Below are 24,304 nucleotides of genomic sequence, written 5' to 3' on the forward strand. Positions count from 1 at the left end.
GTCAACTGTGTTCAGGTGGGTGATGTTAGTCAGCTGTGTTCAGGGGGGTGATGTTAGTCAGCTGTGTTGAGGTGGTTCAGGTGGGTGATGTTAGTCAGCTGTGTTCAGGTGGGTGATGTTAGTCAGCTGTGTTCAGGGGGGTGATGTTAGTCAGCTGTGTTCAGGTGGGTGATGTTAGTCAGCTGTGTTCAGGTGATGTTAGTCAGCTGGTGATGTTAGTCAGCTGTGTTCAGGTCAGGGTGATGTTAGTCAGCTCAGCTGTGTTCAGGGGGTGATGTTAGTCAGCTGTGTTCAGGCTGTGTTCAGGTTCAGGTGGGTGATGTTAGTCAGCTGTGTTCAGGTAGTTCAGGTGGGTGATGTTAGTCAGCTGTGTTCAGGTAGTTCAGGTGGGTGATGTTAGTCAGCTGTGTTCAGGTAGTTCAGGTGGGTGATGTTAGTCAGCTGTGTTCATGGTCAGCTGTGTTCAGGTAGTTCAGGGGGTGATGTTAGTCAGCTGTGTTCAGGTAGTTCAGGTGGGTGATGTTAGTCAGCTGTGTTCAGGTCAGGTGGGTGATGTTAGTCAGCTGTGTTCAGGTGGGTGATGTTAGTCAGCTGTGTTCAGGTGGGTGATGTTAGTCAGCTGTGGGTGATGTTAGTCAGCTGTGTTCAGGGGGTGATGTTAGTCAGCTGTGTTCAGCTGTGGGGTGATGTTAGTCAGCTGTGTTCATGGTCAGCTGTGTTCAGGTGGGTGATGTTAGTCAGCTGTGTTCAGGTAGTTCAGGTGGGTGATGTTAGTCAGCTGTGTTCAGGGGGTGATGTTAGTCAGCTGTGTTCAGGTAGTTCAGGGGGTGATGTTAGTCAGCTGTGTTCAGGTAGTTCAGGGGGGTGATGTTAGTCAGCTGTGTTCAGGGGGGTGATGTTAGTCAGCTGTGTTCAGGTGGGTGATGTTAGTCAGCTGTGTTCAGGTAGTTCAGGTGGGTGATGTTAGTCAGCTGTGTTCAGGTAGTTCAGGTGGGTGATGTTAGTCAGCTGTATTCAGGTAGTTCAGGTGGGTGATGTTAGTCAGCTGTGTTCAGGTAGTTCAGGTGGGTGATGTTAGTCAACTGTGTTCAGGTGGGTGATGTTAGTCAGCTGTGTTCAGGGGGGTGATGTTAGTCAGCTGTGTTGAGGTGGTTCAGGTGGGTGCTGTTAGTCAGCTGTGTTCAGGTGGGTGATGTTAGTCAGCTGTGTTCAGGGGGGGGGTGATGTTAGTCAGCTGTGTTCAGGTGGGTGATGTTAGTCAGCTGTGTTCAGGTGGGTGATGTTAGTCAGCTGTGTTCCAGGGTTCAGGTGGGTGATGTTAGTCAGCTGTGTTCAGGTAGTTCAGGTGGGTGATGTTAGTCAGCTGTGTTCAGGGGTGATGTTCAGGTGGGTGATGTTAGTCAGCTGTGTTCAGGTGGGTGATGTTAGTCAGCTGTGTTCAGGTAGTTCAGGTGGGTGATGTTAGTCAGCTGTGTTCAGGTAGTTCAGGTGGGTGATGTTAGTCAGCTGTGTTCAGGTAGTTCAGGTGGGTGATGTTAGTCAGCTGTGTTCAGGTGGGTGATGTTAGTCAGCTGTGTTCAGGTGGGTGATGTTAGTCAGCTGTGTTCAGGTGGGTGATGTTAGTCAGGTGGGTGATGTTAGTCAGCTGTGTTCAGGGTTCAGCTGTGTTGGGTGATGTTAGTCAGCTGTGTTCAGGGGTGATGTTAGTCAGCTGTGTTCATGTTAGTCAGCTGTGGGGGTGATGTTAGTCAGCTGTGTTCAGGTAGTTCAGGTGGGTGATGTTAGTCAGCTGTGTTCAGGGGGGTGATGTTAGTCAGCTGTGTTCAGGTAGTTCAGGGGGGTGATGTTAGTCAGCTGTGTTCAGGTAGTTCAGGTGGGTGATGTTAGTCAGCTGTGTTCAGGGGGGTGATGTTAGTCAGCTGTGTTCAGGTCAGGGTGATGTTAGTCAGCTGTGTTCAGGTAGTTCAGGTGGGTGATGTTAGTCAGCTGTGTTCAGGTAGTTCAGGTGGGTGATGTTAGTCAGCTGTATTCAGGTAGTTCAGGTGGGTGATGTTAGTCAGCTGTGTTCAGGTAGTTCAGGTGGGTGATGTTAGTCAGCTGTGTTCAGGTAGTCAGGTGATGTTGAGTCAGCTGTGTTCAGGTGGGTGATGTTAGTCAGCTGTGTTCAGGTAGTTCAGGTGGGTGATGTTAGTCAGCTGTGTTCAGGTAGTTCAGGTGGGTGATGTTAGTCAGCTGTGTTCAGGTAGTTCAGGGGGTGATGTTAGTCAGCTGTGTTCAGGTAGTTCAGGTGGGTGATGTTAGTCAGCTGTGTTCAGGTGGGTGATGTTAGTCAGCTGTGTTCAGGTAGTTTCAGTTTGGGTGATGTTAGTCAGCTGTGTTCAGGTAGTTCAGGTGGGTGATGTTAGTCAGCTGTGTTCAGGTAGTTCAGGTGGGTGATGTTAGTCAACTGTGTTCAGGTGGGTGATGTTAGTCAGCTGTGTTCAGGGGGGTGATGTTAGTCAGCTGTGTTCAGGTGGTTCAGGTGGGTGATGTTAGTCAGCTGTGTTCAGGTGGGTGATGTTAGTCAGCTGTGTTCAGTTCAGGTGGGTGATGTTAGTCAGCTGTGTTCAGGTGGGTGATGTTGTCAGCTGTGTTCAGGTGGGTGATGTTAGTCAGCTGTGTTCAGGTGGGTGATGTTAGTCAGCTGTGTTCAGGTAGGGGTGATGTTAGTCAGCTGTGTTCAGGGGGTGATGTCAGCTGTGTTCAGGTGGGTGATGTTAGTCAGCTGTGTTCAGGTAGTTCAGGTGGGTGATGTTTCAGCTGTGTCAGCTGTGTTCAGGTCAGTTCAGGTGGGTGATGTTAGTCAGCTGTGTTCAGGTAGTTCAGGTGGGTGATGTTAGTCAGCTGTGTTCAGGTAGTTCAGGGGGGTGATGTTAGTCAGCTGTGTTCAGGTAGTTCAGGTGGGTGATGTTAGTCAGCTGTGTTCAGGTGGGTGTGTTAGTCAGCTGTGTTCAGGTGGGTGATGTTAGTCAGCTGTGTTCAGGTGGGTGATGTTAGTCAGCTGTGTCAGGTGGGTGATGTTAGTCAGCTGTGTCAGGGGGTGATGTTAGTCAGCTGTGTTCAGGGGGTGATGTTAGTCAGCTGTGTTCAGGTAGTTCAGGTGGGTGATGTTAGTCAGCTGTCAGCTGTGTTCAGCTGGGGGTGATGTTAGTCAGCTGTGTTCAGGTAGTTCAGGGGGGTGATGTTAGTCAGCTGTGTTCAGGTAGTTCAGGGGGTGATGTTAGTCAGCTGTGTTCAGGGGGGTGATGTTAGTCAGCTGTGTTCAGGTGGGTGATGTTAGTCAGCTGTGTTCAGGTAGTTCAGGTGTTCAGGGGTGATGTTAGTCAGCTGTGTTCAGGTAGTTCAGGTGGGTGATGTTAGTCAGCTGTATTCAGGTAGTTCATGTGGGTGATGTTAGTCAGCTGTGTTCAGGTAGTTCAGGTGGGTGATGTTAGTCAACTGTGTTCAGGTGGGTGATGTTAGTCAGCTGTGTTCAGGGGGTTCAGGTGGGTGATGTTAGTCAGCTGTGTTGAGGTCAGCTGTTCAGGTGGGTGATGTTAGTCAGCTGTGTTCAGGTGGGTGATGTTAGTCAGCTGTGTTCAGGGGGTGATGTTAGTCAGCTGTGTTCAGGTGGGTGATGTTCAGTCAGCTGTGTTCAGGGGGGTGATGTTAGTCAGCTGTGTTCAGGTAGTTCAGGTGGGTGATGTTAGTCAGCTGTGTTCAGGTAGTTCAGGGGGGTGATGTTAGTCAGCTGTGTTCAGGTAGTTCAGGTAGTTCAGGTGGGTGATGTTAGTCAGCTGTGTTCAGGTGGGTGATGTTAGTCAGCTGTGTTCAGTTAGTTCAGGTGGGTGATGTTAGTCAGCTGTGTTCAGGTAGTTCAGGGGGGTGATGTTAGTCAGCTGTGTTCAGCTGTGTTCAGGTAGTTCAGGTGGGTGATGTTAGTCAGCTGTGTTCAGGTGGGTGATGTTAGTCAGCTGTGTTCAGGTGGGTGATGGTGGGTGATGTTAGTCAGCTGTGTTCAGGTGTTCAGGTGATGTTAGTCAGCTGTGTTCAGGGTGATGTTGTTAGTCAGCTGTGTTCAGGGGGTGATGTTAGTCAGCTGTGTTCAGGGGGTGATGTTAGTCAGCTGTGTTCAGGGGGGTGATGTTAGTCAGCTGTGTACAGGTAGTTCAGGTGGGTGATGTTAGTCAGCTGTGTTCAGGTAGGGGGTGATGTTAGTCAGCTGTGTTCAGGTAGTTCAGGGGGTGATGTTAGTCAGCTGTGTTCAGGTAGTTCAGGGGGGTGATGTTAGTCAGCTGTGTTCAGGGGGGGTGATGTTAGTCAGCTGTGTTCAGGTGGGTGATGTTAGTCAGCTGTGTTCAGCTGTAGTTCAGGTGGGTGATGTTAGTCAGCTGTGTTCAGGTAGTTCAGGTGGGTGATGTTAGTCAGCTGTATTCAGGTAGTTCAGGTGGGTGATGTTAGTCAGCTGTGTTCAGGTAGTTCAGGTGGGTGATGTTAGTCAGCTGTGTTCAGGTGGGTGATGTTAGTCAGCTGTGTTCAGGTGGGTGATGTTAGTCAGCTGTGTTCAGGTAGTTCAGGTGGGTGATGTTAGTCAGCTGTGTTCAGATGTTAGTTCAGCTGTGTTCAGGTAGGTGATGTTAGTCAGCTGTGTTCAGGTAGTTCAGGGTAGTTCAGGTGATGTTAGTCAGCTGTGTTCAGGTGGGGGTGATGTTAGTCAGCTGTGTTCAGGTGGGTGATGTTAGTCAGCTGTGTTCAGGGTGGGTGATGTTAGTCAGCTGTGTTCAGGTGGGTGATGTTAGTCAGCTGTGTTCAGGTGGGTGATGTTAGTCAGCTGTGTTCAGGTGGGTGATGTTAGTCAGCTGTGTTCAGGTCAGGGTGATGTTAGTCAGCTGTGTTCAGGGGGTGATGTTAGTCAGCTGTGTTCAGGGGGGTGATGTTAGTCAGCTGTGTTCAGGTAGTTCAGGTGGGTGATGTTAGTCAGCTGTGCTGTGTTCAGGTGGGTGATGTTAGTCAGCTGTGTTCAGGTGGGTGATGTTGGTAGTCAGCTGTGTTCAGGTTCAGGGGGTGATGTTAGTCAGCTGTGTTCAGGGGGTGATGTTAGTCAGCTGTGTTCAGGTAGTTCAGGTGGGTGATGTTAGTCAGCTGTGTTCAGGTGGGTGATGTTAGTCAGCTGTGTTCAGGTGGGTGATGTTAGTCAGCTGTGTTCAGGTGGGTGATGTTAGTCAGCTGTGTTCAGGTGGGTGATGTTAGTCTGTGTTCAGGGGTGATGTTGTGTTCAGGTGGGTGATGTTAGTCAGCTGTGTTCAGGTGGGTGATGTTAGTCAGCTGTGTTCAGGGGGGTGATGTTAGTCAGCTGTGTTCAGGGGGTGATGTTAGTCAGCTGTGTTCAGGTAGTTCAGGTGGGTGATGTTAGTCAGCTGTGTTCAGGTAGTTCAGGGGGTGATGTTAGTCAGCTGTGTTCAGGGGGGTGGTCAGTTCAGGTAGTTCAGGGGGTGATGTTAGTCAGCTGTGTTCAGGTAGTTCAGGTGGGTGATGTTAGTCAGCAGGTGTTCAGGTGGGTGATGTTAGTCAGCTGTGTTCAGGTAGTTCAGGGGGTGATGTTAGTCAGCTGTGTTCAGGTGGGTGATGTTAGTCAGCTGTGTTCAGGTGATGTTAGTCAGTTCAGGGGGTGATGTTAGTCAGCTGTGTTCAGGTAGTTCAGGGGGGTGATGTTAGTCAGCTGTGTTCAGGGGGGTGATGTTAGTCAGCTGTGTTCAGGTAGTTCAGGTGGGTGATGTTAGTCAGCTGTGTTCAGGTAGTTCAGGTGGGTGATGTTAGTCAGCTGTGTTCAGGTAGTTCAGGTGGGTGATGTTAGTCAGCTGTGTTCAGGTAGTTCAGGTGGGTGATGTTAGTCAGCTGTGTTCAGGTAGTTCAGGTGGGTGATGTTAGTCAGCTGTGTTCAGGTAGTTCAGGTGGGTGATGTTAGTCAGCTGTGTTCAGGTAGTTCAGGGGGGTGATGTTAGTCAGCTGTGTTCAGGTAGTTCAGGTGGGTGATGTTAGTCAGCTGTGTTCAGGTGGGTGATGTTAGTCAGCTGTGTTCAGGTGGGTGATGTTAGTCAGGTGGGTGATGTTAGTCAGCTGTGTTCAGGGGGGTGATGTTAGTCAGCTGTGTTCAGGGGGTGATGTTAGTCAGCTCAGGTGTTCAGGTGGGTGATGTTAGTCAGCTGTGTTCAGGTTAGTCAGCTGTGTTCAGGTAGTTCAGGGGGTGATGTTAGTCAGCTGTGTTCAGGTAGTTCAGGGGGTGATGAGTCAGCTGTGTTCAGGTAGTCAGGTGGGTGATGTTAGTGTGTTCAGGGGGTGATGTTAGTCAGCTGTGTTCAGGTTGGGTGATGTTAGTCAGCTGTGTTCAGGTAGTGGGTGATGTTAGTCAGCTGTGTTCAGGTGGGTGATGTTAGTCAGCTGTGTTCAGGGTGATGTTCAGTCAGCTGTGTTCAGCTGGTGGGTGATGTTAGTCAGGTGATGTTAGTCAGCTGTGTTCAGGTGGGTGATGTTAGTCAGCTGTGTTCAGGGGGGTGATGTTAGTCAGCTGTGTTCAGGGGGTGATGTTAGTCAGCTGTGTTCAGGTAGTTCAGGTGGGTGATGTTAGTCAGCTGTGTTCAGGTAGTTCAGGGGGTGATGTTAGTCAGCTGTGTTCAGGTAGTTCAGGGGGTGATGTTAGTCAGCTGTGTTCAGGTAGTTCAGGTGGGTGATGTTAGTCAGCTGTGTTCAGGTGGGTGATGTTAGTCAGCTGTGTTCAGGTGATGTTAGTCAGCTGTGTTCAGGTGGGTGATGTTAGTCAGCTGTGTTCAGGTGGGTGATGTTAGTCAGCTGTGTTCAGGTAGGGGGTGATGTTAGTCAGCTGTGTTCAGGTAGTTCAGGGGGGTGATGTTAGTCAGCTGTGTTCAGGTAGTTCAGGGGGGTGATGTTAGTCAGCTGTGTTCAGGTCAGGTGGGTGATGTTAGTCAGTGTGTTCAGGTGGGTGATGTTAGTCAGCTGTGTTCAGGTGAGTTCAGGTGGGTGATGTTAGTCAGCTGTGTTCAGGTAGTTCAGGTGGGTGATGTTAGTCAGCTGTGTTCAGGGGGTGATGTTAGTTCAGGTGGGTGATGTTAGTCAGCTGTGTTCAGGTAGTTCAGGTGGGTGATGTTAGTCAGCTGTGTTCAGGTAGTTCAGGGGGTGATGTTAGTCAGCTGTATTCAGGTAGTTCAGGTGGGTGATGTTAGTCAGCTGTGTTCAGGTAGTTCAGGTGGGTGATGGTGGGTGATGTTAGTCAGCTGTGTTCAGGTGGGTGATGTTAGTCAGCTGTGTTCAGGGGGTGATGTTAGTCAGCTGTGTTCAGGTGGTTCAGGTGGGTGATGTTAGTCAGCTGTGCTGTGTTCAGCTGTGTTGGGTGATGTTTAGCTGTGTCAGCTGTGTTCAGCTGTGGGGTGATGTTAGTCAGCTGTGTTCAGGTGGGTGATGTTAGTCAGCTGTGTTCAGGTGGGTGATGTTAGTCAGCTGTGTTCAGGGGGTGATGTTAGTCAGCTGTGTTCAGGTGTGTTCAGGTGGGTGATGTTAGTCAGCTGTGTTCAGGTAGTTCAGGTGGGTGATGTTAGTCAGCTGTGTTCAGGTAGTTCAGGTGGGTGATGTTAGTCAGCTGTGTTCAGGTGGGTGATGTTAGTCAGCTGTGTTCAGGTAGTTCAGGTGGGTGATGTGATGTTAGTCAGCTGTGTTCAGGTAGTTCAGGTGGGTGATGTTAGTCAGCTGTGTTCAGGTGGGTGATGTTAGTCAGCTGTGGGTGATGTTAGTCAGCTGTGTTCAGGTGGGTGATGTTAGTCAGCTGTGTTCAGGTGGGTGATGTTAGTCAGCTGTGTTCAGGTGGGTGATGTTCAGGGGGTGATGTTAGTCAGCTGTGTTCAGGTAGTTCAGGGGGTGATGTTAGTCAGCTGTGTTCAGGTAGTTCAGGTGGGTGATGTTAGTCAGCTGTGTTCAGGGGGTGATGTTAGTCAGCTGTGTTCAGGTTCAGGTGGGTGATGTTAGTCAGCTGTGTTCAGGTAGTTCAGGTGGGTGATGTTAGTCAGCTGTGTTCAGGTGGGTGATGTTTCAGGTGGGTGATGTTAGTCAGCTGTGTTCAGGTGGGTGATGTTTCAGCTGTGTTCAGGGGTGATGTTAGTCAGCTGTGTTCAGGGGGGTGATGTTAGTCAGCTGTGTTCAGGGGTGGGTGATGTTCAGGTGGGTGATCAGCTGTGTTCAGGTGGGTGATGTTAGTCAGCTGTGTTCAGGTGGGTGATGTTAGTCAGCTGTGTTCAGGGGGTGATGTTAGTCAGCTGTGCTGTGTTCAGGTAGTTCAGCTGTGGGTGAGGTGGGTGATGTTAGTCAGCTGTGTTCAGGTGGGTGATGTTAGTCAGTTCAGGGGGTGATGTTAGTCAGCTGTGTTCAGGTGGGTGATGTTAGTCAGCTGTGTTCAGGTGAGGGGGTGATGTTAGTCAGCTGTGTTCAGTTCAGGGGGTGATGTTAGTCAGCTGTGTTCAGGTAGTTCAGGTGGGTGATGTTAGTCAGCTGTGTTCAGGTGTTCAGGTGGTGATGTTAGTCAGCTGTGTTCAGGTGGGTGATGTTAGTCAGCTGTGTTCAGGTGGGTGATGTTAGTCAGCTGTGTTCAGGTGTTCAGGTGGTGATGTTAGTCAGCTGTGTTCAGGTGGGTGATGTTAGTCAGCTGTGTTCAGGGGGGTGATGTTAGTCAGCTGTGTTCAGGTAGTTCAGGTCAGGGGTGATGTTAGTCAGCTGTGTTCAGGTAGTTCAGTTCAGGGGGTGATGTTAGTCAGCTGTGTTCAGGTAGTTCAGGTGGGTGATGTTAGTCAGCTGTGTTCAGGTGGTTCAGGTGGGTGATGTTAGTCAGCTGTGTTCAGGTAGTTCAGGGGGGGGTGATGTTAGTCAGCTGTGTTCAGGTGGGTGATGTTAGTCAGCTGTGTTCAGGTAGTTCAGGTGGGTGATGTTAGTCAGCTGTGTTCAGGTAGTTCAGGTGTAAAGGAATCTCCCCCCCAGGATCGATGCACAGGCTGAGCGTTCGGCCGGTCAGAACTCAGAAGAAAATTGTTCATTGATCCTGACTGTGTGGAGATGCCTTTTCATTTCCTCAGACGACACACACACACCTCATCATTTCTCCGTCCCAGGTCTCTTCTCTCCACACACACACACGCACACACACACGCTCTGTCCTCTATCCTTATTCCCTGGGTGGCAGTCTGTGAGCGGTCAGCGTGGCGTTTCTAGGGCAATGGCGCTCTAGGAGCCAATCATCTCTGGCCATCATGGCACAGATACGCAGCACTGGCCAGGGCAATGGACCTCACAACCCCTTTCCCTCTCTCTCTTACACACACACACACACACACACACACACACACACACCCCACCTGACATTGAGCACAAATAGGTAACAGGAGGTAGGGTGGAGTTCACATTAGTTTGATGATAATGAGCAGGGTGGAGTTCATATTAGTTTGATGATGATAATGAGTAGGGTGGAGTTCATATTAGTTTGATGATAATGAGTAGGGTGGAGTTCATATTGTTTGATGATGATAATGAGCAGGGTGGAGTTCATATTAGTTTTGATGATAATGAGCAGGGTGGAGTTAACATTAGTTTGATGATAATGATGTTAATGAGCAGGGTGGAGTTCGTATTAGTTTGATGATAATGAACAGGGTGGAGTTCTATTAGTTTGATGATAATGAGTAGGGTGGAGTTCGTATTAGTTTGATGATAATGAACAGGGTGGAGTTCTATTAGTTTGATGATAATGAGTAGGGTGGAGTTCACATTAGTTTGATGATAATGAGCAGGGTGGAGTTTACATTAGTTTGATGATAATGATGAAAATGAGTAGGATGGAGTTCTATTAGTTTGATGAAAATGGGTATGGTGGAGTTTATATTAGTTTTATGATAATGAGTAGGGTGGAGTTCTATTAGTTTGATGATAATGAGCAGGGTGGAGTTCACATTAGTTTAGATGATAATGAGTAGGGTGGAGTTCACATTATTATGATGATAATGATTAGGGTGGAGTTTACATTAGTTTGATGATAATGATGATAATGAGTAGGGTGGAGTTCACATTAGTTTGATGATAATGAGTAGGGTGGAGTTCACATTAGTTTGATGATAATGATGATAATGAGCAGGGTGGAGTTCACATTAGTTTTGATGATAATGAGTAGGGTGGAGTTTACATTAGTTTGATGATAGTGATGATAATGAGTAGGGTGGAGTTCACATTAGTTTGATGATAATGATGATAATGAGTAGGGTGGAGTTCATATTAGTTTGATGATGATAATGAGTAGGGTGGAGTTTACATTAGTTTGATGATAATGAGTAGGGTGGAGTTCACATTAGTTTGATGATAATGAGTAGGGTGGAGTTCACATTAGTTTGATGATAATGATGATAATGAGTAGGGTGGAGTTTACATTAGTTTGATGATAATGGTGATAATGAGTAGGGTGGAGTTCACATTAGTTTGATGATAATGGTGCTAATGAGTAGGGTGGAGTTCACATTAGTTTGATGATGATAATGAGTAGGGTGGAGTTTACATTAGTTTGATGATAATGAGTAGGGTGGAGTTCACATTAGTTTGATAATGAGTAGGGTGGAGTTCACATTAGTTTGATGATAATGAGTAGGGTGGAGTTCATATTCGTTTGATGATAATGAGTAGGGTGGAGTTCACATTTGTTTGATGATAATGGTGCTAATGAGTAGGGTGGAGTTCACATTAGTTTATGATAATGGTGGTAATGAGTAGGGTGGAGTTCACATTAGTTTGATGATAATGAGTAGGGTGGAGTTCTATTAGTTTGATGGTAATGAGTAGGGTGGCGTTTACATTAGTTTGATGATAATGATGATAATGAGTAGGGTGGTGTTCACATTAGTTTGATGATAATGAGTAGGGTGGCGTTTACATTAGTTTGATGATAATGATGATAATGAGTAGGGTGGAGTTTACATTAGTTTGATGATAATGATGATAATGAGTAGGGTGGAGTTCACATTAGTTTGATAATGAGTAGGGTGGAGTTCACATTAGTTTGATGATAATGAGTAGGGTGGAGTTTACATTAGTTTGATGATAATGAGTAGGGTGGAGTTCACATTAGTTTGATGGTAATGAGTAGGGTGGAGTTTACATTAGTTTGATGATAATGAGTAGGGTGGAGTTCACATTAGTTTGATGATAATGAGTAGGGTGGAGTTCACATTAGTTTGATGATAATGAGTAGGGTGGAGTTCACATTAGTTTGATGATAATGAGTAGGGTGGAGTTCACATTAGTTTGATGATAATGATGGTAATGAGTAGGGTGGAGTTCACATTAGTTTGATGATAATGAGTTGGGTGGAGTTCACATTAGTTTGATGATAATGAGTAGGGTGGAGTTTACATTAGTTTGATGATAATGAGTAGGGTGGGTTCACATTAGTTTGATGATAATGAGTAGGGTGGAGTTCACATTAGTTTGCTGATAATGAGTAGGGTTGAGTTCTATTAGTTTGATGATAATGAGCAGGGTGGAGTTCACATTAGTTTGATGATGATAATGAGTAGGGTGGAGTTCTATTAGTTTGATGATAATGAGTAGGGTGGAGTTTATATTAGTTTTGATGATAATGATGTTAATGAGTAGGATGGAGTTCATATTAGTTTTGATAATGAGTAGGGTGGAGTTCACATTAGTTTGATGATAATGAGTAGGGTGGAGTTCATTATTTGTTTGATGATAAGTTTGATGATAATGAGTAGGGTGGAGTTCATTAGTTTGAGTTTGAGGGTGGAGTATTAGTTTGATGGTAAGGAGTAGGGTGGAGTTTACATTAGTTATAGATGATAATGAGTAGGGTGGAGTTCATATTAGTTTGATAATGAGCAGGGTGGAGTTCATATTCATTTGATGATAATGAGCAGGGTGGAGTTCTATTAGTTTGATGGTAATGAGTAGGGTGGAGTTTACATTAGTTTGATGATAATGATGGTAATGAGTAGGGTGGAGTTCATATTAGTTTGATAATGAGCAGGGTGGAGTTCATATTCATTTGATGATAATGAGCAGGGTGGAGTTCTATTAGTTTGATGGTAATGAGTAGGGTGGAGTTTACATTAGTTTGATGATAATGAGTTGGGTGGAGTTCACATTAGTTTGATGATAATGAGTAGGGTGGAGTTCACATTAGTTTGATGATAATGAGTAGGGTGGAGTTCACATTAGTTTGATGATAATGAGCAGGGTGGAGTTTACATTATTATGATTATAATGAGTAGGGTGGAGTTTACATTAGTTTGATGATAATGATGGAAATGAGTAGGGTGGAGTTCTATTAGTTTGATGGTAAGGAGTAGGGTGGCGTTGACATTAGTTTGATGATAATGATGATAATGATTAGGGTGGAGTTTACATTAGTTTGATGTAGGGTGGAGTTTACATTAGTTTGATGATAATGATGGTAATGAGTAGGGTGGAGTTTACATTCGTTTGATGATAATGGTGCCAATGAGTAGGGTGGAGTTCACATTAGTTTGATGATAATGACGATAATGAGTAGGGTGGAGTTCACATTAGTTTGATGATAATGAGTAGGGTGGAGTTCACATTAGTTTGATGATAATGATGATAATGACAGATTTTCTCCTCTTAGATGTCGGGGCTTTATTGACATGGGAAACATATGTAAACATTTCCAAAGCAAGTGGAAGTAGATAATAAACAATAACAAAATAATTAACAGTAAATATTACACTCACACAAGATCCAAATGAATAAAGACATTTCAAATGTCATATTGTCTCTCTCTCCCTGTCTCTCTGTCTCTTTCTGTCTCTCTCTCTGTCTCTCTCCCTGTCTCTCTGTCTCTCTCTCTGTCTCTCTGTCTCTGTCTCTCTGTCTCTCTCTCTCTGTCTCTCTCTCTCTGTCTCTCTGTCTCTCTCTCTCTGTCTCTCTGTCTCTCTCTCTCTCTCTCTCTCTCTCTCTCTCTCTCTGTCTCTCTCTCTCTCTCTCTCTCTCTCTCTCTCTCTCTCTCTCTCTCTGTCTCTCTGTCTCTCTGTCTCTCTCTCTCTCTCTCTCTCTCTCTCTCTCTCTCTCTCTCTCTCTCTCTCTCTCTCTCTCTCTCTCTCTCTCTCTCTCTCTCTCTCTCTCTCTCTCTCTCTCTCTCTCTGTCTGTCTCTCTGTCTCTCTGTCTCTCTCTCTGTCTGTCTCTCTGTCTCTCTCTCTCTCTCTCTCTCTCTCTCTCTCTCTGTCTCTGTCTCTCTCTCTCTCTCTCTCTCTCTCTCTCTCTCTCTCTCTCTCTCTCTCTCTCTCTCTCTGTCTCTCTCTCTCTCTCTCTCTCTCTCTCTCTCTCTCTCTCTCTCTCTCTCTCTCTCTCTCTCTCTCTCTGTCTCTCTCTGTCTCTCTCTCTCTCTCTCTCTCTCTCTGTCTCTCTCTCTCTCTCTCTCTCTCTCTCTGTCTCTCTCTGTCTCTATGTCTCTCTCTCTGTCTCTCTCTCTCTCTGTCTCTGTCTCTCTCTCTGTCTCTCTCTCTGTCTCTCTCTCTCTCTCTCTGTCTCTCTCTGTCTGTCTCTGTCTCTCTCTCTCTGTCTCTTCCTCCTCTCCGCAGGGTGTTGTGACCTCCGTGGTGATGTTCGGGGGCTACGCGGACAGGGCGGAGCTAGAGGATGAGCTGTACGCGGAGGAGTCCGAGGGGTCAGAGGGTGACGACAGTGAACTAGAGTTCAGACTCTACAGCCAACTCCACTACTCCTCTAACCCCGGAGAGAGGGAGGAGGTGGAGGAGGAGGTGGGAGACAGGCGCCTCTCCTCCAGCCACAGAGAGAAGGAGGAGGAAGATGGGAGCAAGGCCAAACGACAGCAGCCACCCCTGTCACATGATCATGGTAACAGAGATCTACGGCAACACCTGTTGGGGGACACAGAGCAGAATCAACAGAAAGTCAAACTGAAAACTCAACAGGGTAGGAAACAGCAGAGGGGTCTCCTCAAAGGTGAGTGGAGGAGAACAGTACTACTGTGTGTTTGTTTACACAGGGCTTTATCCAAAGGTGCGTGAATGTCCACTCACTGTCTGCGTCTGTAAAACTACCTTGTAGTATTTTGTCCAGTAGTCAGTCCACCGTTGATGTAATCACTTCTGTATAACTAACTACCTTGTAGTGAGCTAGCCGGCTAGCGAGGCTAATTGAGTCTGCGTGACTTTCTTCCTGTCCTACAGTTACAAATAACACCACCTCCATTCAGATGAATAACTAGCAGCCACGCTACACGTTGGCTCTTGTTCCTTGTACAATATACTTCTAGTTTTCACTTTTAGTTCCGTCATTCTAGTTCCAACATTCTAGTTCCGTCATTCTAGTTCCAACATTTTAGTTCCGTCATTCTAGTTCCAACATTCTAGTTCCGTCATTCTAGTTCCAACATTCTAGTTCCAACATTCTAGTTCCGTCATTCTAGTTCCAACATTCTAGTTCCATTCTAGTTCCGTCATTCTAGTTCCAACATTTTAGTTCCGTCATTCTAGTTCCAACATTCTAGTTCCAACATTCTAGTTCCAACATTCTAGTTCCGTCATTCTAGTTCCAACATTCTAGTTCCAACATTCTAGTTCCGTCATTCTAGTTCCAACATTCTAGTTCCAACATTCTAGTTCCAACATTCTAGTTCCAACATTCTAGTTCCAACATTTTAGTTCCGTCATTCTAGTTCCAACATTCTAGTTCCAACATTCTAGTTCCGTCATTCTAGTTCCAACATTTTAGTTCCGTCATTCTAGTTCCATCATTCTAGTTCCAACATTCTAGTTCCAACATTCTAGTTCCAACATTCTAGTTCCAACATTCTAGTTCCAACATTCTAGTTCCGTCATTCTAGTTCCAACATTCTAGTTCCAACATTCTAGTTCCATCATTCTAGTTCCAACATTCTAGTTCCGTCATTCTAGTTCCCATTCTACATTCTAGTTCCAACATTCTAGTTCCAACATTTTAGTTCCGTCATTCTAGTTCTAGTTCCAACATTCTAGTTCCGTCATTCTAGTTCCGTCATTCTAGTTCCAACATTCTAGTTCCAACATTTTAGTTCCAACATTCTAGTTCCAACATTCTAGTTCCAACATTCTAGTTCCAACATTTTAGTTCCGTCATTCTAGTCCCATCATTCTAGTCCCATCATTCTAGTCCCATCATTCTAGTCCCATCATTCTAGTCCCATCATTCTAGTCCCATCATTCTAGTCCCATCATTCTAGTCCCATCATATATCTATATTTATTCATTCATTGGGGTTCACAGTGCGGATTGAATCGAGGTCCCTGAACGGTTTAAATACCTCTATAGCCCTAATTATGATGCATAATCCTTGTTGCAACGGGTTTATCACTTATTATTTTGGTGTCCATTTCCTGCGTTGCAAATAAAACAATCCCATAACTCTCCTCTATCATTCCCCAAGGTGACCCCAGACGTCAACGGTTGCTCCAGGAGGTCATAGTCATCGACTCGAGTCAAGATGACGTCATCACAGTGTCAGACAACACGGAGGAAGATGACGGGGTGTGTACCTTGAAAGGTCAGAGGTTAAAGAAAGGACCCCCGCAGGCCTCGACGCCGGGACAACAGGTACGGCGACAGAGTGTGTCTTCGGCTTGTTCCTAGTGGCCACGTTACGTTGTACCAAAAATCTTCATAGTGACTCCCCCTGGTACGGTATTGATCTCTAGAAACACCAACTCCTTCTAGACAGTAACATAACGACTCCCCTCTGGGACAGTATTGATCTCTAGAAACACCAACCCCTTCTAGACAGTAACATAGTAACTCCCTCTGGGACAGTATTGATCTCTAGAAACACCAACCCCTTCTAGACAGTAACATAACGACTCCCCTCTGGGACAGTATTGATCTCTAGAAACAGTAACATAGTGACTCCCCTCTGGGACAGTATTGATCTCTAGAAACAGTAACATAGTGACTCCCCTCTGGGACAGTATTGATCTCTAGAAACACCAACCCCTTCTAGAATCAGATCAGCTCTGAAAAAGATCTGATGTGATTGGTCAAAAGAGCAATTAAGTGGTGATATCAGAACAGGACTGCCTGTGTAAAGGCAGCCTAGGTGGCAGTACTCCAGACCCAGATGCAGCATGGTCCACAACCAACTCCATGCTGGTTCTGATTAACTAGCCATTGGTGCTGCATCATTAACAGTCATCAATGATTAATACCATTTATTATGTTGTCCGCCCCCTTAGAGAAACCCCGCCCCAAAGAGGAGGAGCTCCAGTGTGGGCTCTGACTCGGTGGTGGTGTTGGACTCAGAATCCGGAGCGAAGTCTGGATCGGACTCTGACAGTCTGGAGAGCTGGATGATTCTAGGCAGCGGGAAACAAGATGGAGACCAGGGCATCATACTGAACCTGGAGGGAGAAGGAGACATTAAAGGTAGGGAGGAAGGGAGTGAGGGAGGGAGGAGACATTAAAGGGAGGGAGGGAGGGAGGGAGAAGGGAGGGAGGGAGGGAGGGAGGAGGGAGGGAGAAGAGACATTAAAGGTAGGGAGGGAGGGAGGGAGAAGGAGACATTAAAGGAAGGGAGGGAGGGAGGAAGGAGACATTAAAGGGGAGGGGGAGGAAACGAGGGAAGGAGGGAGGGAGAAGGAGACATTAAAGGGAGGGAGGAAGGAGACATTAAAGGGAGGGAGGGAGGAAGGGAGAAGGAGACATTAAAGGGAGGTAGGGAGGGAGAAGGAGACATTAAAGGGAGGGTGTTGTGTTGGTTGACAACATCCAGAACATCCCATCTACCTGTTAGTGTTGTGTTGGTCCAGAACATCCCGTCTACCTGTTAGTGTTGTGTTGACGTGTGTGTGTGGAGAACTGGATTCTAATCAGCATGTACACACACACTGCTCGTAACGATAATGCCAAAAACTAACAACAGATACACCAAGAGGGAGAGAGAGGGAAGAGAGTAAAAAGGTTCTCTGCAAATCTCTTCAGATCTACACATTAGCAAACCTGCAACCTCAGCAACCTCTCTCTCTCTCCCCTCTATCTCTCCCATTCTGTCTCTCTCTTTTTTCTCTCTTTCTCTCTCTCTCTCTCCCTCTCTCTCCCATTCTCTCTCCCATTTTTTCTCCCCCATTTTTTCTCCCATTCTCTCTCTCTCCCATTCTCTCTCTCCCCTCTCTCTCCCTCTCTCTCTCTTTCTCTTGTTCTCACTCTGTTACTCCCTCATTTGAATTTCCCTGGGCTGAGGTTTCTGCAAGAGTGCCCCTGCACACACACACACACACACCAGGGGAAGGGAGAGGTTCAAGAGCTGGTATGGGGCTGTATGTTTGGGCTGATCCTACCCCCACCCCCTGTGATCTCTGGAGCTTGACCTCATGTCTGCACACGGGGGTCACGGGGGGAGTGTGTGGGGGGGGGAAGAAGGCTGTAGCTATGTTTTGGGAGTGGAAAGGCAACAGGAAAGGGGCGGGGTCTGAATATGGACAGACTAGCCGGAGGAAAGGGGGCTGGGTTTGAATATAGACAGGTTAGCCACAGGAAAGGGGCGGAGTATAGACAGGCTAGCCAGAGGAAAGGGGGCGGGGTCTGAATATGGAATGGCTAGCCGGATGGAAGGGGCGGGGTCTGAATATGGAACGGCTAGCCAGAGGAAAGGGGGCGGGGTCTGAATATAGAAAGGCTAGCTGGATGGAAGGGGGCGGGGTCTGAATATAGACAGGCTAGCCAGAGGAAAGGGGGCGGGTCTGAATATAGACAGGCTAGCCAGAGGAGAAGGGGGGCGGGGTCTGAATGAATATAGACAGAGAGGAGGTCTGACAGAGGTCTCCACAGTGAGTATAGTGAATGAGGTCTGAATATAGACAGAGAGGAGGACGACAGAGGTCTCCACAGACAGGGAGTATAGTGAATGAGGTCTGAATATAGACAGAGAGGAGGAGGACTGAGGTCTCCACAGTGAGTATAGTGAATGAGGTCTGAATATAGTCAGAGGTCTCCACAGTGAGTATAGTGAATGAGGTCTGAATATAGACAGAGAGGAGGAGGACTGAGGTCTCCACAGTGAGTATAGGTGAATGAGGTCTGAATAGTGAATGAGGTCTGAATATAGAGAGGAGGAGGACTGAGGTCTCCACAGTGAGTATAGTGAATGAATGAGGTCTGAATATAGACAGAGGTCTCCACAGTGAGTATAGTGAATGAGGTCTGAATATAGACAGAGGTCTCCACAGTGAGTATAGTGAATGAGGTCTGAATATAGACAGAGAGGAGGAGGACTGAGGTCTCCACAGTGAGTATAGTGAATGAGGTCTGAATATAGACAGAGAGGAGGAGGACTGAGGTCTCCACAGTGAGTATAGTGAATGAGGTCTGAATATAGACAGAGGTCTCTACAGTGAGTATAGTGAATGAGGTCTGAATATAGACAGAGAGGAGGAGGACTGAGGTCTCCACAGTGAGTATAGTGAATGAGGTCTGAATATAGACAGAGAGGAGGACTGAGGTAGACAGAGGAGGAGGACTGAGGTCTCCACAGTGAGTATAGTGAATGAGGTCTGAATATAGACAGACAGAGGAGGAGGAGGACTGAGGTCTCCACAGTGAGTATAGTGAATGAGGTCTGAATATAGACAGAGAGGAGGAGGACTGAGGTCTCCACAGTGAGTATAGTGAATGAGGTCTGAATATAGACAGAGAGGAGGAGGACTGAGGTCTCCACAGTGAGTATAGTGAATGAGGTCTGAATATAGACAGAGAGGAGGAGGACTGAGGTCTCCACAGTGAGTATAGTGAATGAGGTCTGAATATAGACAGAGAGGAGGAGGACTGAGGTCTCCACAGTGAGTATAGTGAATGAGGTCTGAATATAGACAGAGGTCTCCACAGTGAGTATAGTGAATGAGGTCTGAATATAGACAGAGAGGAGGACTGAGGTCTCCACAGTGAGTATAGTGAATGAGGTCTGAATATAGACGGAGGTCTCCACAGTGAGTATAGTGAATGAGGTCTGAATATAGACAGAGAGGAGGACGACTGAGGTCTCCACAGTGAGTATAGTGAATGAGGTCTGAATATAGACAGAGAGGAGGAGGACTGAGGTCTCCACAGTGAGTATAGTGAATGAGGTCTGAATATAGACAGAGAGGAGGAGGACTGAGGTCTCCACAGTGAGTATAGTGAATGAGGTCTGAATATAGACGGAGGTCTCCACAGTGAGTATAGTGAATGAGGTCTGAATATAGACAGAGAGGAGGAGGACTGAGGTCTCCACAGTGAGTATAGTGAATGAGGTCTGAATATAGACAGAGGTCTCCACAGTGAGTATAGTGAATGAGGTCTGAATATAGACAGAGGTCTCCACAGTGAGTATAGTGAATGAGGTCTGAATATAGACAGAGAGGAGGACTGAGGTCTCCACAGTGAGTATAGTGAATGAGGTCTGAATATAGACAGAGAGGAGGAGGACTGAGGTCTCCACAGTGAGTATAGTGAATGAGGTCTGAATATAGACAGAGAGGAGGAGGACAGAGGTCTCCACAGTGAGTATAGTGAATGAGGTCTGAATATAGACAGAGAGGAGGAGGACTGAGGTCTCCACAGTGAGTATAGTGAATGAGGTCTGAATATAGACAGAGGTCTCCACAGTGAGTATAGTGAATGAGGTCTGAATATAGACAGAGAGGAGGAGGACAGAGGTCTCCACAGTGAGTATAGTGAATGAGGTCTGAATATAGACAGAGAGGAGGACAGAGGTCTCCACAGTGAGTATAGTGAATGAGGTCTGAATATAGACGGAGGTCTCCACAGTGAGTATAGTGATTGAGGTCTGAATATAGACAGAGAGGAGGACTGAGGTCTCCACAGTGAGTATAGTGAATGAGGTCTGAATATAGACAGAGGTCTCCACAGTGAGTATAGTGAATGAGGTCTGAATATAGACAGAGAGGAGGACAGAGGTCTCCACAGTGAGTATAGTGAATGAGGTCTGAATATAGACAGAGGTCTCCACAGTGAGTATAGTGATTGAGGTCTGAATATAGACTGAGGTCTCCACAGTGAGTATAGTGAATGAGGTCTGAATATAGACTGAGGTCTCCACAGTGAGTGTAGTGAATGAGGTCTGAATATAGACAGAGAGGAGGAGGACTGAGGTCTCCACAGTGAGTATAGTGAATGAGGTCTGAATATAGACAGAGGTCTCCACAGTGAGTGTAGTGAATGAGGTCTGAATATAGACGGAGAGGAGGAGGACTGAGGTCTCCACAGTGAGTATAGTGAATGGTGATTTAGTGGTTTTTTGCTGTGAGACTTTTAAGCATTTAAATACTATTAGTCGCCCTGTGAAAACATGTTACACACACACACACACACACACACACACACACACACACACACACACACACACACACACACACACACACACACACACACACACAGTGGTTCTGCCAGTCCACTGTCTTGCAGTTTGGTGTTTGGGCAGGAACAAGGAGCGGGGGAGGCGGGGAGGCAGGGGGAGGAGGCGGAGGGGTAAGGGGGAGACGGGTGGGGAGGGGGGAGGAGGTGGAGATGAAAAGGCCCAGTCGCTTCAGTATTCTATTTGTACTCAGAGTCCGACGAAGGACGAACTTCTCATTGTCTCTCACACACACACACACACACACACACACACACACACACACACCCCAATCGGAGAACCCGGGTGTGTCTGTCTCTTCCAGCAGCAGCCAGATGGAACTGGATAATAAAACTGCTTCAAAACCCAGCAGTCACTGGGGGGGGTTCAGACTCTCCTTTTCTCTCCTCTATTCTCCCTGCTCTTTCTCTCACCCTCTTGTTGTCCCCTTGGTCTTGGTCCTGTGCACACCAAACTTTGTTTGAGGCTTAAAGGCCGCGTCTGTCCGCGTCTGTCGGGGTGGGCGAGTGGATCTGTGTCTCGTCTTCCTGCGAGCGTTTGGGGGGAAAATGTTTCTCTTCACTCACTTACAGGGGAGAAAGGTAAGACATCTTCTCTCTCCTCTGGTTCTCTGGTAGTAGTAGAGGCCTAGAGGCCTAGTTTGGACCATGGCAGGGTGTTGGGTCCTCTCCTCTGTTTCTCTGGTAGTAGTAGGGGCTAGAGGCCTAGTGTGGACCATGGCAGGGTGTTGGGTCCTCTCCTCTCTCCTCTGTTTCTCTGGTAGTAGTAGGGGCTAGAGGCCTAGTGTAGACCCTGGCAGGGTGTTGGGTCCTCTCCTCTGGTTCTCTGGTAGTAGTAGAGGCCTAGTGTGGACCATGGCAGGGTGTTGGGTTCTCTGGTAGTAGTAGGGGCTAGATGCCTAGTGTGGACCCTGGCAGGGTGTTGGGTCCTCTCCTCTGGTAGTAGTAGGGACTAGAGGCCTAGTTTGGACCCCGGCAGGGTGTTGGGTCCTGGGCTCCTCTCTCCTCTGGTTCTCTGGTAGTAGTAGGGGCTAGAGGCCTAGTGTGGACCATGGCAGGGTGTTGGGTCCTCTGGTTCTCTGGTAGTAGTAGGGGCTAGAGGCCTAGTGTGGACCCTGGCAGGGTGTTGGGTCCTCTCTTCTCTGGTAGTCTGTTTCTCTGGTAGTAGTAGGGGCTAGAGGCCTAGTTTGGACCCCGGCAGGGTGTTGGGTCCTCTCCTCTGGTTCTCTGGTAGTAGTAGGGGCTAGAGGCCTAGTTTGGACTCCGGCAGGGTGTTGGGTCCTCTCCTCTCTCCTCTGGTTCTCTGGTAGTAGTAGGGGCTAGAGGCCTAGTTTGGACCCCGGCAGGGTGTTGGGTCCTGGGCTCCTCTCTCCTCTGGTTCTCTGGTAGTAGTAGGGGCTAGAGGCCTAGTTTGGACCCCGGCAGGGTGTTGGGTCCTCTCCTCTGGTTCTCTGGTAGTAGTAGGGGCTAGAGGCCTAGTTTGGACCCCGGCAGGGTGTTGGGTCCTCTCCTCTGGTTCTCTGGTAGTAGTAGGGGCTAGAGGCCTAGTTTGGACCCGGCAGGGTGTTGGGTCCTCTCTCCTCTGGTTCTCTGGTAGTAGTAGGGGCTAGAGGCCTAGTTTGGACCCCGGCAGGGTGTTGGGTCCTGGGCTCCTCTCTCCTCTGGTTCTCTGGTAGTAGTAGGGGCTAGAGGCCTAGTTTGGACCCCGGCAGGGTGTTGGGTCCTCTCCTCTGGTTCTCTGGTAGTAGTAGAGGCCTAGTGTGGACCATGGCAGGGTGTTGGGTCCTCTCCTCTGGTTCTCTGGTAGTAGTAGAGGCCTAGTTTGGACCCCGGCAGGGTGTTGGGTCCTGGGCTCCTCTCTCCTCTGTTTCTCTGGTAGTAGTAGGGGCTAGAGGCCTACTTTGGACCCCGGCGGGGTGTTGGGTCCTCTCCTCTGGTTCTCTGGTAGTAGTAGGGGCTAGAGGCCTAGTTTGGACTCCGGCAGGGTGTTGGGTCCTCTCCTCTCTCCTCTGGTTCTCTGGTAGTAGTAGGGGCTAGAGGCCTAGTTTGGACCCCATGGCAGGGTGTTGGGTCCTGGGCTCCTCTCTCCTCTGTTTCTCTGGTAGTAGTAGGGGCTAGAGGCCTACTTTGGACCCCGGCGGGGTGTTGGGTCCTCTCCTCTGGTTCTCTGGTAGTAGTAGGGGCTAGAGGCCTAGTGTGGACCATGGCAGGGTGTTGGGTCCTCTCCTCTGGTTCTCTGGTAGTAGTAGAGGCCTAGTGTGGACCATGGCAGGGTGTTGGGTCCTCTGGTTCTCTGGTAGTAGTAGGGGCTAGAGGCCTAGTGTGGACCCTGTCAGGGTGTTGGCTCCTCTCCTCTTGTAGTAGTAGGGACTAGAGGCCTAGTTTGGACCCCGGCAGGGTGTTGGGTCCTCTCCTCTGGTTCTCTGGTAGTAGTATTGGGCTAGAGGCCTAGTTTGGTCCCCGGCAGGGTGTTGGGTCCTGGGCTCCTCTCTCCTCTGGTTCTCTGGTAGTAGGGGCTAGAGGCCTAGTTTGGACCCCGGCAGGGTGTTGGGTCCTCTCCTCTCTCCTCTGGTTCTCTGGTAGTAGTAAGTGCTAGAGGCCTAGTTAGGACTCCGGCAGGGTGTTGAGTCCTCTCCTCTCTCCTTTGGTACTCTGGTAGTAGTAGGGGCTAGAGGCCTAGTTTGGACCCCGGCAGGGTGTTGGGTCCTGGGCTCCTCTCTCCTCTGGTTCTCTGGTAGTAGTAGGGGCTAGAGGCCTAGTTTGGACCCCGGCAGGGTGTTGGGTCCTGGGCTTCCCTTTTTCTACACCCAGGTTTCACTTATCCCTTTCTATCTTTTCATCCCTGTTTTCTCTCTCTCTCTCGTTCCCTCTCTCTCTCTCGTTCCCTCTCTTTTACCTGGTTTTAATCTAACCACTTCCCGTTTCTCCCCAGCAGAAATGGAACCTGCTTCTCTGGTAGTAGTAGGGGCTAGAGGCCTGCTTCTCTGCTAGTAGTAGGGGCTAGAGGCCTGCTTCTCTGGTAGTAGTAGGGGCTAGAGGCCTGCTTCTCTTGTAGTAGTAGGGGCTAGAGGCCTGCTTCTCTGGTAGTAGTAGGGGCTAGAGGCCTGCTTCTCTGGTAGTAGTAGGGGCTAGAGGCCTGCTTCTCTGTAGTAGTAGGGGCTAGAGGCCTGCTTCTCTGGTAGTAGTAGGGGCTAGAGGCCTGCTTCTCTGGTAGTAGTAGGGGCTAGAGGCCTGCTTCTCTGGTAGTAGTAGGGGCTAGAGGCCTGCTTCTCTGGTAGTAGTAGGGGCTAGAGGCCTGCTTCTCTGGTAGTAGTAGGGGCTAGAGGCCTGCTTCTCTGGTAGTAGTAGGGGCTAGAGGCCTGCTTCTCTGGTAGTAGTAGGGGCTAGAGGCCTGCTTCCTAACTGTCATTTGACTGGAAACACTCACCAGCAAGGGGTTTGTCAGACCTGTGTGTGTCTGTGTGTGTGTCTGTGTGTGTTGGGCATTGGATTGGTGTGAAGAGATCAGGATAGGGGACGTGGTTGGTAGTTGTGTGTGTTTATGGAGGGGGGCGGGTTGCTATGTCTGGAAGCTTAGGTAGGGGGCTTTGTATGTGTGTGTGGGCGGTTAGGTGCAGGGAGGAGGCGTGTGTGTGTGTGGGGGCGGTTAGGTGCAGGGAGGAGGCGTGTGTGTGTGTGTGTGTGTGTGTGTGTGTGTGGGCGGTTAGGTGCAGGGAGAAGGCGTGTGTGTGTGTGGGGGGCGGTTAGGTGCAGGGAGAAGGCGTGTGTGTGTGTGGGGGCGGTTAGGTGCAGGGAGGAGGCGTGTGTGTGTGTGTGGGGG

General features: G+C 48.2%; 1 protein-coding gene across 5 annotated transcripts in view; it reads left to right on the forward strand.

Moving 5' to 3' along the window:
• The window catches only part of LOC112239314 (zinc finger CCHC domain-containing protein 7), a 79,073-nt gene that overhangs the window by 7,528 nt on the left and 47,241 nt on the right, over positions 1 to 24,304 (forward strand). For all 5 annotated transcript variants that reach the window (XM_042316267.1, XM_042316264.1, XM_042316268.1 and 2 more), the window contains exons 2-4: positions 13,669 to 14,053; positions 15,515 to 15,681; positions 16,314 to 16,503. In XM_042316267.1, coding sequence (XP_042172201.1) covers positions 13,690 to 14,053; positions 15,515 to 15,681; positions 16,314 to 16,503 — 721 coding nt within the window. In that variant the 5' untranslated portion in view covers positions 13,669 to 13,689. The remainder of the gene's footprint in view (positions 1 to 13,668; positions 14,054 to 15,514; positions 15,682 to 16,313; positions 16,504 to 24,304) is intronic.

This window comes from Oncorhynchus tshawytscha, unplaced genomic scaffold (genome assembly GCF_018296145.1).
Source record: "Oncorhynchus tshawytscha isolate Ot180627B unplaced genomic scaffold, Otsh_v2.0 Un_contig_3315_pilon_pilon, whole genome shotgun sequence".
Lineage (NCBI taxonomy): Eukaryota > Metazoa > Chordata > Actinopteri > Salmoniformes > Salmonidae > Oncorhynchus > Oncorhynchus tshawytscha.